Here is a 17803-nt window from a genome sequence, read left to right as displayed (position 1 = left end):
TACACAATAATAATAGTTGTTGAAATGTTTACTTCATGATGCAGCCGGGTAAACGTAGCTCAGCTGTTAATTCTTATGCACTGGACTCACAGCTCCCCCTAGAGGTGCTCTCTAATCCATCAACCTTTAATAACAAAAATAAAAGCCAATACTCAGTTTTACCCAGTGTTGTCAAAGTCCTTTAATCAATATTAGGATTTAGAAAAATCAATTCTTGATTATGAAAAGTTGGTTTAGACTGTATCCAAAAAAAAAATAACAATAACCACTTCAGACGCTTTTTGGTTTACTGTTGTTACTTACAACTAAAGTAACAGAATGAATAAGTCGAGACAAAGAAAAATCTGAAAACAGCTTAACTTTCCACGTTCCTAGGCAAGAAAAAAACAACAAAACAGCTTCAAAAGAAACACCTTTAAAAACATTAGAATCTCCTTCAAAACCATTTTCACGAATCCAGATCATGTTTAGATAGAGATGAGGGCGTTCACATATCAACAGGCCAATAATAAAGCAGATTTGATCTAGAAATTGCTTTTGTTGGGATAACGACTCGAGATCAGCATCCTGCTAAAATACAAAATGAAATAAAACAACAACCCGCCTATCTGTGAAACCTTTACCCTCACTATGCAACTTAAATGATGTATATTTATAAAAATACATGACGTGGCCCTTCACGAACCACAGCAAGTTATTTCAGGAAAAGGGTATGTACACGTGTACACGTGATGTTTTCAGATTTAGCAGGGTCAGACAGAGGCAGGGGTTTGAGATGAAAGGATCACCGGCGTGCGGGTCTGAGGAGCTGCGTGGCTGTGACCGAGTCTGGAAACAGGTTATGGTAGGTGGGGAGAGGCACGTAGGCAGCTGTGATCATTTTACCTGTTAAAACAAAAGTATTTACTATCAATGCTAAGCACATACACACAAAGTAAAAAATTGGCTGATTTGAGAAACGTTTACCTGCAAACCACCGCCCGTGCAAGGCGCTAACAACAGTCATTGAAACCGGGATGCTGGGACATTTTACATAAACATTTCCCTGCAAAACAAAAGCAAAGAGTAAACTACTACATAAACTGACTAGTATATCAGCTAGGTATGTACAACATTCAATATAAAAATAGCAGATTTTCACAACACAACCTGGACATGTTCCTAAAAGATTTGGCGAGACTGTGCTTACTTCAGCAGAGTTCTTGTCAACATATATGTGAACGACGCCTCCATGTTTTTTGCACTCTTCGATGACATCATCCTGTATCTCTACATCCCAACCCGGTTCGTCTTCCCTACAAAACACAATAAGTTTCCTTTTGTTTAGCCAAGACACATCTGACATACATAAAAACTGTACGGTCAGAAAAAGTATAACGTTCAGGAAACTCACGACTGTGGATTGAACATGTTGGATAGCTGTAAGCATTGTGTGGCCAGTGGCTGGGTCGGGAGATTCATGGCTTGATTCATCCCAGGATTAGGAAGAATAGGAGGTGTGGCAGTAGCTGGAGCTGAAACAAACAAACAAACAAAACTTTCAGAGTTAAACTAATCATAGGATTGTAACTAGTCATTACATTTCCCTGAAAAGATGCAAAGGAACAAAGAAATAGTGGGAACTAGACATGGAGTCAGCAGGATTTTGATGTTGGATTTAACTGCAAATTCCTCAGATTTTAGGGCTTTTTCTAAACACCCAGATATGCAGCACTATTTAGTGAAGATGCAAAGCTCTGTTATGAGATCCTTGAACTGAATGACTCCCAAGATATCTCAAGTACAATGTGATTGATCACTGGCCAAGTCTAAAACGCTACCTTAATATATCTGAGATTTAAAATTTCTATGATAAACAAGATAGACCAAGTTTAAATAAGTTAAAACATTTTCCTCATATAACAGGATTACTATTTAAAAAGTTAATTTTAGGTTATTGTTTTGGTTTTATCCATACAAAGCTATTTAAACTTTACACATGGATTTAAAGGTATTTATATACTAGGACATTTCTAAGGTGCTTTTCTGTTCAACATCTTCCCTTATATAAATAACAACACCCTTGACTTTGATTAAAACTGCTCATTTTTGTGTGTGGGTTAATGAAACATGATGAGGAAAAACGCACCATTTCCAAATGCCACGCTGCCACTCATCTGTAAAGCGTGCTTGGCAGCAGCAGGAATCTGCATTCCTGTACCTAGAAAACACCCAACACCAGCATTACAATGACATCACCGCAACCCAAATTTGAGTGAAACACACAGTATTGTCAGTAGAGTTGGACTGGATGAGTGAATAATAAACAGTGTTGAAGCTGTACCCTCTGCCAGTCTTGCCATCAGCTGAAGGCGGCCCGTTGTGCCCAAGTCAATGCCGGTTCTCTCCAGCTCATCATTGTCCAAGAAGGAGCTGGCGGAGGAGGCATCGGAGCGCTCGGTCACATGACCCACCTTCATGGGCCGCCCAGCGAGCTCAAAACCATTTAGCTGCTCCAGGGCTTTTTTAGCACACTCTGCATCTGCAAACTACACAAAAAACAAGATGAGTCAAAGTGTAAATTTACAATGCAAATTACAATGGGACTCCCAAAAGGAGTGAATGGGAAATATCATGAAAAACATTGTGAATTTAAATAGCTTCACTTGCTTTGAAAATCAGTAGTTTTTTGTTATTTTCCCATTTGCACCAATCAAAATTTGTAAATTTAAAATGTGGACATGTTTAAACAAAATATTGCATCCCTAGTGAATTTGCTCTGCATTTTAACTTACTGATATGAAGCCGTATCCTTTAGACCTGCCCGTCTCATTGTCCATCATCAGCTGGATGCCTTCAATCTGCCAAAAAAATAATAATCTCAATGAATCCCACATTAGTCTAACACAATCGCTCTATCAATCTGCCTTTACTGTCTGTTTAAGTAACAGCAATGAATACCACACCTTGCCGAAAGGCTCAAAGATGCCCCTGAGCATATCCTCTGTTATATTGAAATGTAAGGAGCCCACGTACAGCCGCATCGGCCCAATGCCTCCCCTCTGGAGACTATTTGCCAAAGCTGCAGCTCTGTTCTTCTCAGCCTGCGAAACACATAAGCACAATTCACCACAAATGGTTGAGAATAAGGGTGCCGAAATAAACTGGGCTTACAATTTGATACAACACACAATACCGATATAATAACATCACAATATTTTGAATTATTAAATAAAACTACTCAACAGATTTATTATGTAGTCCATGCAACAACATTCAAAGTTTAACTGAACCTTCTTTATATAAAGTGATTAAAACTAAACAGGTCTGTAATTGTAAAAAAAAAAAGTAATTTTTAAAAACCCCTAAAAGAGAACTACTTAAAGCACAAATAGCCCAATTAAAACAATATATGTTGATGCAGGTCACATGTTAGGAGTTCTACCAATTGAATTAACCAGACATCATATCTACTACACATATCCTAAATTGATGTATTAAAGAAGTTAATACAACACTAATTGTATTACAATGGATTTGTAATGATACTCATATGTGTGGTGATGTTCTGACCTGCGAAACTTGGACTATGATGGGCACCCCCAGAAGCCGTTGACCTGTCAGACCAATGGCCAGTGGTACAGAGGTCGTGTCTACAAACTCGATGTAGGCTATGCCCTTTGACCTTCGAGAGTTTCTGTCAGAGATCATCCTTACATCACGAACCTTAAATAAAGCACAGAAATCACAAGAGTCATCTAACTGAAGCCGGAAACATACAATGCAAATGTATTCATGATTGTTGTTTGTATGATGTGATGGAGAAATGTCTTGTAAAAGCCACAACAGATTGTGTGACATCATCGGATTGTAAAACATACACGATAAGACTCCAATCAACATGAATTGCCATTGTTGAACATGTTACATTAGCGATCATACTGTGACTGCATAACTGACTCAGAAGCTGCCTTATGAGTCTAAAACTTCTCAGCAAACTATGGGCAAAGATGTACAATACACAAGGCTAACAGCTAAATTTTAACTAAAAGGAACAATAAAGCTGAAGCTTGATGGGGAAAACCACAGACTGATCAAGGACATCATACTTTTCCAACTGCTGAGAAAAAGTCTTCAAGATCTCTGGGTCTTATTCTGGCAGCCAGCTGCATGCAGAACACTGTGCGGGCGTCTCTTTCCTCCGGGGTCAGATTATCTATCGGTAGCCTGTAGGAGAAAACACAGAAATCATCAACTACACGAATGCATGTCAATCCCTCTGGATACATAAAAAACGTAATCTCTTATATAGGTTCAGGTTGGAATTCCCAAACACAAGCCATTCTATAATCATACACATACATCATAACCATATAAAAAAAGTTATTTTGTGAAAATAAAACCTTCTAGGCTTGAATGTATGATTATTCATGAAGCACAGCACAAGCATTTAACAGGCAGTACAAGCCACACAAGAGAAGACTGGATTATAGAAACCTGTGCTGGATGAATTGCTGTGGGCCAATCTTGCCTCCGGAACCACCGCTTATTTTCTGCCCCATACTATGACATATAAAACATCAGCCATATCTCTAGGCCACAACAAGTTCTAAATTACCCTACATATTAAAGAGCAACTGTACTATTGAGGCTAAATTAAAACCAGGGCTGCAACTATTGATTATTTACTTAATCGATTAATCAGGCGATTATTTTTCGATTAATCGACTAATCTGATAAAACCCTAAATATCTACAATTCAATTTTTCACTTATAATAACAATAACTAAATAAAAACTAAATTAGGGTATTCGTGTGTAGAAGTGTCTTTTTAAAAGCGCAAAAGGTACAAATAGAGTTTAACTAATCTGATTTTTCATTTGATTATTTTAAGTCTTAAATAGAAAAGTTTGTGCAGCTTTTAAATAGTAAACATCTTTAAATGTCAAAATATAAATAAACAAAACATACTTTTTTGAAATCTTCAGGGAAGTGCTGGTGAGGAAATTTTGCCACAGATTAATCTACAACTTTAGACCTTGATGAGTATTAACATTATGCGCTATTAAAAGCCAGATGATATGACAGTGATACAAATGCGTTGTTACAAAAATCGAAATCCTGGATTCCTCCCTTGCTTTAAGGCAGATGCTTAGTTGGTGGTTGATTACTATTTTATAAAAACCAAATAAAAACTAAACAAATACAAACTCGTATTAAAGGAAGAAATAAACCCTTTATTAACCAGCGCTCTTTTGCGCTTTTGCCTTCATAATTTTCCTGTCAATTTTCCTGTTGTCACGTGACTCCTGCTTAGAGGTCTTCACAGGTCCACTTAAATCCGAAAACCTGAGGTCCGACCCGAGACCCAATCGGGTTCGGGTCTAAAAGTTTCATGTGTGCCTCGGACACGGGTCGGGAATAATAATAGCGGCGTTGGGTCTCAGGTAATTTAAAATGAATGTGTTTTTGCGAACGGACCCGAGAAGACCCGAACTCTCTCACATATGTGTGCGTCAATGTCCTTTTCAAACGTCTCATCTGTTTGCCAAGAGCGCTTGCAACATTGTGTGACTGGCGGTAGGTTAATTTTCGTTGAGACAGACATGTCAGTCAATTTTGAAATGTAAATTTTAGCGGTTATCTTGGTGTCATCGTCAGATAACAAAGTAAAACAAATGTACCAGCTCGCCAAATTGGTTGCAAGGCCACCGGAATTTCTTTCGGTCTGAATTCTGCGTGCGAGTCGGCTGAATGCACACACGTCAGTGCAGTTTACATTCGGGTCCAGTCGGGTAAAAAAAATTAGACTCGGGTCTAATTTTCTCGGGTTTGTCTCGGGTCGGGTCTTTCTTTTAAAAAAATGTATTTTTACACCTCAGGTTTGGGTATAAAGTGATTCAGGTCATTTCGGGTCGGGTACATTTCTTTGGACCCGAGAAGACCTCTAACTCCTGCTGCCCTGTTCTGCGTGCCACAGCTCACCTTGCTTTTAACTAAGCAAACGTGTGTCCAATAACGGCGACGATGTGATGTCACAGACCAATTAATTGACAATGAAATTAACATTGACAAATATTTTCATAATCGATTATTATCAATCAGTTGTTAAAAGCATGTTAAAGTATGCTATGCTGTCAGTGACCTCATAACATTATAATGCAAAAAAACCCAGTATTTTCACTGTTTAGTTTTTCACTGTCATCACACACATTTTCTTTTATTTGATATACTAAACAAGTTGCGATCGAGACATCTGCTATTTTTGAGTGCCCTTATACTGAAAAAAGCAGAGATCTGGTGAAGGCAGTTATATGTAAAAGGTGTTAGATGCTTCATTGTCTCTCTAGCCCATCACTCATGTTAATATATCAAGCTTGCAGCAGCATTAAATGTGTCAGTCATTACATTCATTTACTCCCTTGGATGTTTATGTAGGTTAAACTAAGAGGTGCATTCATTTTATACTACTTGCATTTTGTCTGACCCTACAACAAGTACATTCATTTGTTCTTAACCAAACTAAAATTATTTATAATATGAAAACATTAAGTGCTAAATGTCCCAGACACTTAATTTCAACTAATCACAGCACACAAAATATATGCATATGTGGCAATTACGGAAAATAATAAAAACCATACAGTGACAGACAGTAATGAAGGTCTCACCTGACTGGGCTCTTGTCTTTCTTAAATGGGCTTTTGCTTCGGGAGCGCTTGCGGCTGTGGAGAGAATGTCACAGGTTAGAGTCTGTGTTTCTTGAACAGGCGTGTATGATTATTCATGAAGCACAGCACAAGCATTTAACAGGCAGCACAAGCCACCGAAGATAAGACTGGATTATAGAAACCTGTGCTTGATGAATTGCTGTGGGCCAATCTTGCCTCCGGAACCACCGTTTATTTTCTGCCCCATACTATGACATAAAACATCAGCCATTCAGCCATTACGACCATATGAGGGCAACTACATACTGGTGCAAGAGGGCAAAATGCTGTCTAAGTAAAGCCAATAGGGCGACTGGCTGTGTTGTGTATCATCTATGTTTGATACTCTGATACTCTTTAAACACCAGATGCAATCTGAACTAATCACTCCCACTTGTCAGCTTTTGGTTGGATTAAAAGGTATTCCCGCCTCCAAACCACAACCGATGTTATTTGACTAATCAGGAAGCACAAACAAGCTATATAGCACCACATAATCTACAGTGAAAATCAAGCTACAAATAGCTTATGTATGCTGTGCCTGCATATTACAAAGATCATTTACCCAAATAAATAAAAATCCTGTCACCCATACATTGTTTCAAACCTGTAACACACATCAATAAAATGAAGGTGAAAGATGACTGAACCTAACATTCATTAACATTGTGTCTAGCATCTTTTGTGCTTCATGAAATAAAGTTATATGGGCTGGAACAACATAAAGGTAAAAGATGACAATTGTCATTCTTGGGTGAACTACCCCTTTAAACTTAGAAAGGAGAAAGCATTTTTCATTGAAAACCATTACACACTTCAGCTTCTGTTAGGGTAAATAAATGATTGTCCTCAAGCAATGTGCCTTATAGCAGTGAAAAACACTGACCACTCTTTAGTTACAGCAATATATATAAATGTATACATTTATATGGCCTATCTTTACTCTGCTGTTTATGACAGGCTTTTACACAACCCCTTATGTTGCAGCGATCAATTTGAAACCCTTGAACACTAACAAAAGAGCTGAGACAAAACCAATAAAGCTTCTTAACCCAATTCACTACAGGAATCAGCAACCTTAGAGGACAGGACTTATGCAGGGTTCACACCAGACGCGATAGAGGCGGCAAGCACGGGTGAGTTACATGTTAAGTCAATGCAAAGACGTGATTAGGCATCCTGCGGCGTGGTAGGCGTGGATGGCGTGTTATGCGCGAATTGAGTGTTGAGAGTTGAAAATCTGAACTTCGGCAGATTTCCGCATCGCGTTAACCAATCAGGACCTTGCCGTAGTAGTGACGTGATTACAGGAAGCGAGCGGAGTCTCAGAAGCCACTCCCATGACGCGAATTTCCGCGTGAATGTCTTGAATGACTAGAAGTTCACGCGCAAAAGAATCGAGTAAACTCAAAAGTTCAAGCGTCCAAATACGTGTGAATAGCACATTTTTGCCGCCTCTACCGCGGTTGGTGTTAATGCACCATTAATCAATGGTATGAGAAGGGTACGTGTGAATAGCGCGTTTTGCCGCCTCTACGAAGGAGTTTACATTAAATCTGTGCTCTAATTGGTTACTTTTCCTTTAAAGTTGTCATGAAACGGATGTAGCGATTGCCTTATTTTCCCCGTGGTGAGGTATATCCGAATGAAACAGCTTCTGAAATGAAATAAGGCAGGGCTGGATTTGAATTTGTCCATCGAGATCTGATTGGATCGTTTGAAGTTGGGTCGTGTTGCTAATTGCTAATCGCTGCGATCTTCTCCCGGACCCCGCCCACCTGCCATACCATATGACCGGAAGTGTCTATTTATCTGTCTATTAAACCTTCCACAGAAATTAAACCAGAACATTGAAATATGCGTGGGCACTGTCGCGTAGTCAGAGAGAGCCGTCATCGTGTAAAGGGGGATTTTTAATCAATGGGTTATAATGGCAATTGTTCATTGGTTCACTAGTTTAAACAACACATTTAAAGCAGGAATAAAGCTCATGTTGATGCTTTTATTGTGCTTTGCTTTCATTTCATAGTTTTCATTATTTGCAAACTTTGTTGAAGTTAACAACTTAGAAAGCCTCTTTAAATTGCTTATTTTACTATTGCTTTATTTTAAGGAAAATGAAAGGAAAATAAAAACTATATAACTTTTTGCATTATATACAGTATTCAAAATATTTAAATTAAATTACAAAAGTACTGGGATAATGGTGTACAGTTTACATAACACTAATGTCTACAGTCGAGGGCAAACACTTTCTTTCACCCAATAAAACATATTTATTAGTGAGTCATGCAATCTTTCAGATATATTATAAATAATTCTAACCAATTAAACATTTTTAAAAAGATTGCTTCAATTAATTATTGTCAAAACATCTAATTAAGTTATTTTGTTTAGTTGGCATTTAGAATCATTATCTTCATTTGAAACGAAAAGAGTGATTCTCATGTTTTCCAGAATCGTGCAGCCCTACCCTACCAAAAATTTAAATATTTTATCATTTTCATTTATGCTGCAACATAACAAAAATATACATATTCTTTCTAGAACATTCTGAGTGATTATGCAAACTGAACCAGTATTTCACAGAAATGAATTAAACTATCAAAACCTGTTAGTCATGACAGGGAGCTACACTGCGACCAAAATGGTCGCATATGCGACCTTTTGAACTGCCGTTGCGACCCTAATTTTTAATGGGTCGCAAATGTGCTACCTAATGTTTTAGACACTATTCTATGATTTACTATGAGCATTTATTTATTATTATATATCATATATAAACAGAAATGTGGATTTTAAGAATACGTTGTATAACGTGCTCTGAGCCATCAACACGTTGGCTTCACTTTGCATGAAAGCACGTCGTGTCTCTCCCTATGAGTGTGCGTTTGCGTGCTCATCTGTTTCTCAATGAATTGGGTGCGACGCAAGCGCAGTGTCTTCCATGTTTCTGAACTTGAGCAGAGATTTTTCTTCATTGAGGACGCGGGACCCGTATGGTACCGGGTTTATATTTTAAATGGTCTGTCGGGTCCGGTTAGGTCCTAGTTTAATTACTTTGGGTCCCAAGTCTGATTAATATTGTGTTTATAACCCGAGTCGATCGGAAAACGGCCATGAAAGCATTTTGCATGCACGAGTGCATTTTCAGCGTGCCTCCGGTTTCTATGGCGATGGTTCTTGTTACGACCACGCGCTGCGTTTTCTTTCTCACATGTTTTTAATGATCTTATTATTAATAAACCATATATTTTCTAAAACCATATCCATATTAAGTTTGCACAGACATTGTAGCAAAAAAGCAGTGCTAATGTCAAGCCCATTGCACTAAACGAGCAAAGCAATGTAAAGTGGATTAAGCTTTTTAAATCGGCAAGAGAGAAATAGAAAGATACAGCAGAAGCAGTAAAAGTGCCTATTTAATAGAAATTATTACCATTATAACATCAGTCATAACATCAGTCACATTTATAATCTATAGACCTGCACTGTCTATTAATATACTATACATAGTATTGTATTATATTGAGTGTGATAAAAGGGGTCTAATTGCTTCATATATCAGTGCAAAAACAGTAAGTGTTTTCGTGGTGCTTTGACAAACAGTGTCAGCTTTGTTAATGGCAAAGAAAGTTTGGAGTGGTTAGATTAATGAAATATAATGTGAAATTAGTATTAATTTTCAATAAATCAAAGTATTGTGTTGTGTCACATTATTAGTTCTTCGTCACATGTATAGTAGACCATTATTTGTCAGTGGGTAATGATTGCCCTTTTTACCGGTTACCACCACCAAGTAAATTTCAGATCTGTGGGAAACACTGACTGCAACGTTTAAGAAAACAATGTGGCATGTGGTTTAAAAGATGGCAAGTAAAATAAAAAGCATATCTGTATGCAATACAGTTTCATTATTGTTCATTATTATCCAGAGCGCCTTAATATAACTTGAAAAAAATATGTGCGACCAAATCATATTTTGCGCCAGTAACTGAAAAAGTTGGTAGCGCAAGTGCCACCAGTGGAAAAAGTTAGTGTAGTTCCCTGCATGATACATCGGGTAAAATGCCCAATATAACCACTGTGATATTCACAGTGTTGCTTAATTTTATACAACCAACTAAAACATTGAAAAATATATTGTGAAAATGCTATATTTTGCCTCTAATGAGAAGCCAAATCGTCTAAAAGTGTGGCCAAGCTGTGCTCTCCAAGTAAACCATGCGCGACAATTAAAAAAGACATTTTAGGTTGCCGACTCATGTAGTTGTCCTGTAGTGACCATCAAATACAGCATTAGTTATTTATGAAACAACGCCAGCAGCCACATGAGCCAATCACTATTTATACCACTGGGAAATTAACAAAGCTCTGCTTAAACTTCATGACATTTTTTCGGCTAAACCGAAGAATCAAAAGTTTAACTCACAAGGGACTTTTGCGTCCACGGAAACGTCCAGGACGATCCCTACTGCGCGAGCGAGATCGCCTGCGTTCTTTACTCCGCGATCGTCTGCGCTCACGACTGCGACTCTTGCGACGTTCTCGGCTCTTCTTGCGGTCCCTGCTTCTGCTTCTCCGACGGTCTGGGACCGGACTGCGACTGCCGCTGTGTCTTTTCCTAGAGGAATCCATTCATTATCAGTGCATTTGAATTGTAATTACGGAATCACAAAAACATTCTGAAAAATATTTGAAAGATTTTAAGAAGGCGTTTCCTTTCTTCTTCTTGCGATCACTTTCGTGACCATTGGCGCTAGAGCTCTTGCTTTCTCCCTAAAAAAAATTGATAAAAGATCATGAGGATGGAGAGAATGCATTGCAAGCAAAGAAGGGTGGGGGAATAGAGAGAAGTCTTTCTCATTTAATAATACTGAGGAAAGTACAATAAAATCAAATCGGTTAAAATTCGATATAGTGGCATTGCTAATATCGTTTGCTCCTTTATGATAGATCGCTTGTGTTTCTCCTCATGTTTTTAAGTCGCTTCGGTAAAAACGTTCTGCTAAAGATAAAAACTTAATCAAATTCAGGGGTCTTGCAATAACTTAAAAATATTTGCAATTCTTTCACAACTAGTGTTCTCCAACACACATAAAACAACCTAAATCATTCTTAAATGCAAAACCCTGCCTTTGAATAGGAACGTGCAATGCTTTATAATTTCACTACTAAATTGTTATGAGTTTACTGAATGACTAGTTAAATAATCCGCACATTCACACCGATTTTAGGTTTACATGACACCAATCAGATGATTTCTAAGAAGGCATCTACTAAATTAAACTTGCGTTCATAGAAAAATCTATGTCGGAAAGTCAAATTTAAAAAATGCACTATCTTAAACCTAATAGCACTTTAATGGTTGAATGTTCAAAACTTCAAAGCATGACTCCGGCAACCAAAGACATCCGTCTGAAAGTGCATGGCTGCACCAGCTATTTTTAAAGGAAATACATTTAAAGACTCTTTCAGATAGAGAACATTTTACAGTGTCTGAAACCGCAGTATGATTCTAGCACATTATTAAAGCAACACAGCTAAAAATATAAACTAGTCAACGATCCTGAAACATTTCTGTGTAGGAGAGAAGCCATGTATTTTTAGGGGTCCCCCAGGGTAAGAGTTTAGGCCCCCTGCTATTTTAAACCTAAGTCTTGATGTAGCCATGCTATAGAGCTGCTAAAGGGCATTCCAGTGTTGATGATGTCAGTCCGTGAGATCTTCCCCAGTAAGCGTGGTTGGACTGTGAGAGCTCGATGTCATCTTTGTCTCACAGCTCGTCCTGAAGCAAACAGGGATTTACACGGCTTAGTCATATTGCGTCCCAAAAGACAACGCAAAATCAAAGTAAGCCATAAAAGAAACCACTTAAAACCTCAACAAAAGATTGTTGTTTTCTCCTTACTTGCCTCTTTTCGAATCCATTACATTTGAAACACCACAGGCAGAGATTATCAAGTAATTTACAAAAAAGAAATTAAACTTGGCCTATTGTTATTGACAGATAATATTACTTGGTGATATGTCATTTTGTTAAGATGGTTGGCAACTGAATGATGAAAAGATATAGCTAAACTGTGCATGCACAATCCAAATGCCAATGTGAACGATTTTAGAGACCATCACAACAGACTGGGTAGACAGACAGTATTTAAACTGCCAACGTAAAATTGATTGAAGAATTCACTCTATTTAGCTATTAACACCGAAGATCAGTAAGGCCAAGTACATACACCGAGCCTAGGTAGATAAGAGGCTTCCTACACCATAAAGGGCCTGGGGCAATGTTCCTGGTTGGCCCCTTGACAGCCCTACCCAGGTCTGTTACAATGTCTAATAGTTTTAAACTCATGCTGACATGGCTAAATAAAACAATATTTTAATACTGTCTCTATTCCATGTCACATAATGTATCATCCACTGGCATTTTTTTTCACCTTGCTGAAAGCAAACAGGTGATTGGATGGTCTAGGGTGGCGATCTGTTTGTGTTTTACCTAAGGGATGACAGTACATCAATACATTGCGCAATTACCACCTTACTTTTTTTCACAGTTCACACTGGAATCAAAGATGTATTCAGGGGAGTAGAGGTGAGATATCATTAGGCAAGTCTATAAAGAGAGATAGACGGGCATTTATTTGTAATTCAAGATAATTCACACTATACAACATCACTCTCTTATGCACAATACACAATCATAGACTTCAATCAGGCAGAGAAAACAAATGCAGGGTTTCTGAGTAACCTTAAAACACTCTTTAGGTCTGCAAAAGCACAAGTGCCAACAAAAAAAATGAGACCCGGTCACTTCCGGCCGTCTACCCACCTTCTTATAAGGAGCTTCCAGCATGGCCTCAACATCAAAGTCATCCGCCATCCTGACCAACTACGGAGGAAAAAACATGACACGGATTAGACTTCAATTTCTCATCGTGATTGATTTCCTTTGTTAGGATACACTAAAATGCGTCAACAAAGGAGGCAAACATTAGCTGCTATGTTGCACAACAACAGCACGTTCCTCACATATGCCGCAGATTTACACAATACATTCATATACACAGAATCCACATCATGCACCACGATTAAAAAAAAAACTAATTTTAAATTAAAGCAAAATTACCTGGTTTTATTTTAAGAACCCAAGATTATCGTCGCGTCCTCTGCGACGTGCCTGGTAAATTAGCCTGTCAGGATAACCGCAAACAAACGATTAAATCCGCGTTACAGTCCTGCTTGTGTCAATTTAGCAACAAACACACCGAATAACGATTCAAACACGAAACAATTAGATAAATGTATCGCTGAGAACTTAAAAATAGTTTAGTTTCTTAGAGGTTTGTCCAAATACAACTTCCTGCTTCCCCAAAATGGACGCTGGCAGTTTCCCTCGTGACAAACATGAGAGGCTCTCGCGGTAATATGATGTCATAATCCGAACGGTCTGCGCAGCGCTGCACGAAGTCGACAGAATGAAAACATCCACTAAATTAAACGGCTGTAAAAATGCATCAGATTAATTTTTTTTTGCACAAATCTGTTAATCAACCTCAGTAATGATCAAAACTACCAAATGTTTACAGGATTTTAACGCTTTAATTGCCAAGCTCATATGTCACTGATTTGGGGAAAAAACACAAAAATTACCGATTTTCAATATAAAAAGTGATTGTGGACTGGATATTTTTTACTTTTATCACAATTTTGGGCATGTCAAAGCTTAGTAGAAACATTGTCTTTGATGAATTCTTAGTTTTTGTGCAGCATCAGATTTTATTTTATTAACTTCCAATACAATAAAAATTTTTGATTGCAAAGCCATGACACCATATATTCATGCAATCTTGATTTTTTGTGTTTTTCCTTTTGCAAAGAGGTACAATTTTTCATTTTTATTGTTGATCACCATGTGGCACCCAGGGCCGGCGCTATACCTATAGGCAGAGTAGGCAAATGCCTAGGGCCTCAAGCTTGGAGGGGGGCCTCCATAACTGCTAAATCCATTTGCGTGGGGAGCTGACTATCAAAATAGACAAGTTAAAAAAGTTTGTATTTAAAGTCAAACAGCAAACAAAACTGGAGTTACCTAAAGTAAACTGTCTGTATATCTTGTAGTCTTCTACACTTTATTTTAGTTTTCAAATCATGAAAACATGTTGCATATTTATTGATTTTTTTATTATTCTGCTTAGTAGTTTGTCTGTTTAACTTCCAGTGGCAGCTGATTTGTATGGATATTTAAGGTATTAAAAGGTATTGAAATGAATATACCCATAGTATAATAGATAACTTTATATTGGTTTAGTAAGAGGAGAGCTCCTCTTCATACCCAGCTTATATAAAAAGAAAAGTTTTCTAGGAGGTGTTCATCTGTAATTTTTTACAGTTAGGGTTTCTTTTTAATTTTACTCTTTGGAGAAAGCAAAACTTTTATCCTGTGTTATCCCAAAAAGGTGGTGTTTTAAATAAATTACTGCATCCACAACAACAACAAATTTGACCTGCCTTAAATGTTTAACACATGTATTTTTGCATAATTTCTAAATACATAATTTCTAAATACATGATTTCTTACAAAGTAGAAAAAACACTTTCTCACATTATTCTGAAAATGAGAGGGGTGTGAGGGGCCTCCAACATACATTTTGCCTAGGGCCTCCGAACCGGCCCTGGTGGCACCATTAACCCTTTAGTAGGCCTGTGCAAAAAACAACCCTGCTGAAAAAACAATAAAACCATTTCAGAAAATTCTAATGGTTTCCATTAAAATACCAATAGGAACCATTAGCTTTTACCATTGAAACCACTACACTGTAGTGTGTTTTGGGACATATTCCATTTGAACCAATACATAGAACCAATACATACCATTAGAGATCAACAAAAACCAATATACTGTAGTGTGTTTTGGGCCATATTCCATTAGAACCAATAAAACCATTAGAATTTTCTGTAATGGTTTCATTGTTGTTTTTCAGCAGGGAAAGCTTAATTTCTGGTTTGTACATTGAGTTATATGGAGTATAACAGCATATTATTGTGTGTGTGTGTTTCAAAGCATTTTCACAAAATATGTGTCAATATAAGATTTGTCACCAAAAATCATTCCATTTGCTGAAACAAAGAGAAAGTTGTGGCCAAATTAGGACTAAAAAAACCCATGATGAAAACATCCCCAACAACCCATAAGGGCTATACGAGGATTTCGGTAAAATAAAAGCCAAGTGAATAGTTTCAAAATAGACAAAAATACATTAAGTGAGCTTTATTTAAATCAAGTTTTTATTTTACAACTTTTCTGAGCGTACATTTATTTGGAAGTCAATTTGTGTAAAGGCACACTTTAATTGTCAATAAAAATACAATGAAGACACAATTTTTCATTTGGCAAAATTTCTAAAGTAAAACATCAATATACAAAATAGTATAACATACTAAAAAAGCACTCATTAGTGAGTTAGATTGAACAACTAATAAATAATGAGGAAATTCACATTTTGTAGATTTAATGACATTGAATGCAAGTTCAGTTTGCAGCACCCAAACTTACATTCCACTTACATTACATAAGACATGCTATCAAATATTGCATGCAATAACAGCTAAACTTGGCAGAACAACTAGATATACAATTAGATACACAGATTGACAGAGAGATATTGCTAGGTCATGGCATGACCCAAGCAATAACCTACAAACTAACAAACTTACTGTGTACAATTCCTCTGACAAAGTAGTTATGATGTCTGTTAACCTATAACTTACATCAAGATAATAGGTAGATTTAATATTGTTGATATTTTACAGATATTTTTGTGTTTGAACTTTAAGTACTCTTCTTCTGAATGGGTCATACAATTATTTTGATGTAATGTGTTCATCAAAATATACATATATTTCAACTGAATTTAATACATAGGAATCTGGATCAGCCAAACAATACAATTGTCCATAATTTTATTATGGGTTAATGTAGATTATCTGTGTCTCTATGCTCTTGTCAAATATCAGTCTATGTGCAGTTTTCTTTAGTCAATATCATTTTTGTTTGTGTCTTTGAGAACATGTGAAAATAAATATTGCTGATTGTATTCTGCAGGAACTTCAAAGAAGAGCTCATCGTCAAAGCAGTTCTCATCTGCGGGCGAAGCCAGATACGGTAGCTTGAGAATCACACCTGTCAGGGCACCCCCCAAAACCGATGCACCAATGGTCCCGAACACCGCGGCTAGCTGATAGAGAGCTTGTTCATGTGCGCTCCGACCCAAGCCTGCTTCCAGGTCTGGGATCAGTTTCTGTAGCTCTGCCAGCTGCGGGTCTCCTTCCATGGGTGCCCTGTGTGCGAAGGTCTGGTAGAGACTTGGGCCGTACGTTTCCTCGTTTGCCAGCAGGATGGCACAGATGCCAGCCAAACTTGAAATGAGTCCCGTCAGGCCGTGTAAGTTGTGTATGCCACACTGATCCTGCACCCGTAGTCGGCGTGCCATAAATGGACTCAGGTATTTGTATCCCAGCATGCACGCTATGCATCCCAGTATTCCCAGCACGTAAGCAGCAACCGGTGAGATCATCATGTCTACAGTAGCACCAACGGTTACCCCGCCGGCCAATGTTACATTCTGGACATCGACCATGCTGATTTTGCCATTCTTGCTGAGTATTGTGGACAGGGCAAATGCGGTGATCGTGGAGGCACTGAGACCTATGAACGTGTGAAGTACAGCTCTGTGCTGGTCATCGCCCTTGAAGGTCAACGCTGAGTTGAAAGAAGGCCAAAACACCCAAAGAAACAGTGTGCCCAGCACAGATAACATATCTGACTGGTAACTTGTCTCCTCTTTTGGATGACCTTCATTTAAGCTGGGTCTGTACAGCACAAAGGTGACACCCAGACCAAAGTAGCACGCAAACAGGTGGATGAGGATCGAGCCGCCAGCATCATTGATCCTCAAGTAGTTCAGCACAGCCCATTCTGTGACGGCAAACATAGGGATCTCGAGCATGGCCATGACCTACAAACAATGTTCAATATGAACTATGACTTATATATAATAATCTTTACTTCAGTAAATATCTGTCTATCTATCTATACATCCAAATGTGTA

At 37.9% G+C, this 17803-nt stretch overlaps 2 protein-coding genes across 7 annotated transcripts in view; both read right to left on the bottom strand.

Annotated features, from left to right (window-relative positions):
- Positions 1–156: 156 nt before the first annotated feature.
- rbm39b (RNA binding motif protein 39b) lies at positions 157–14100 on the bottom strand. 6 transcript variants are annotated; one of them, XM_055167861.2, is made up of 18 exons: positions 13822–14099; positions 13525–13584; positions 11416–11468; positions 11122–11313; positions 6833–6898; positions 6651–6704; positions 4951–4974; positions 4477–4542; positions 4089–4206; positions 3553–3705; positions 2946–3083; positions 2775–2840; positions 2324–2528; positions 2129–2200; positions 1394–1514; positions 1190–1295; positions 967–1045; positions 157–885 (listed from the first exon to the last, which is right to left on the bottom strand). In XM_055167861.2, the coding sequence occupies exons 2-18, from the start codon at positions 13573–13575 to the stop codon at positions 785–787; spliced, it is 1665 nt and encodes a 554-aa protein (XP_055023836.1). In that variant the 5' UTR covers positions 13576–13584; positions 13822–14099; the 3' UTR covers positions 157–784. The 6 variants fall into 6 exon arrangements, with proteins under 6 accessions (XP_055023836.1, XP_055023838.1, XP_055023837.1 ...); XM_055167863.2 differs by lacking the exon at positions 6833–6898 and having other exon boundaries at positions 13822–14100; XM_055167862.2 differs by lacking the exon at positions 4951–4974.
- A 2087-nt stretch (positions 14101–16187) lies between these two features.
- Positions 16188–17803, bottom strand: part of slc12a5b (solute carrier family 12 member 5b) — a 110860-nt gene continuing 109244 nt past the window's right edge. Inside the window, exon 27 of the mRNA XM_055167593.2 lies at positions 16188–17710. Within this exon, the coding sequence (XP_055023568.2) occupies positions 16727–17710 (984 nt within the window). The 3' untranslated portion in view covers positions 16188–16726. The remainder of the gene's footprint in view (positions 17711–17803) is intronic.

Source organism: Misgurnus anguillicaudatus, chromosome 5, assembly GCF_027580225.2.
Source record: "Misgurnus anguillicaudatus chromosome 5, ASM2758022v2, whole genome shotgun sequence".
NCBI lineage: Eukaryota > Metazoa > Chordata > Actinopteri > Cypriniformes > Cobitidae > Misgurnus > Misgurnus anguillicaudatus.
Note: the sequence above shows the minus strand (reverse complement) of the source record. Positions and strands in the feature narration are given on the sequence as shown.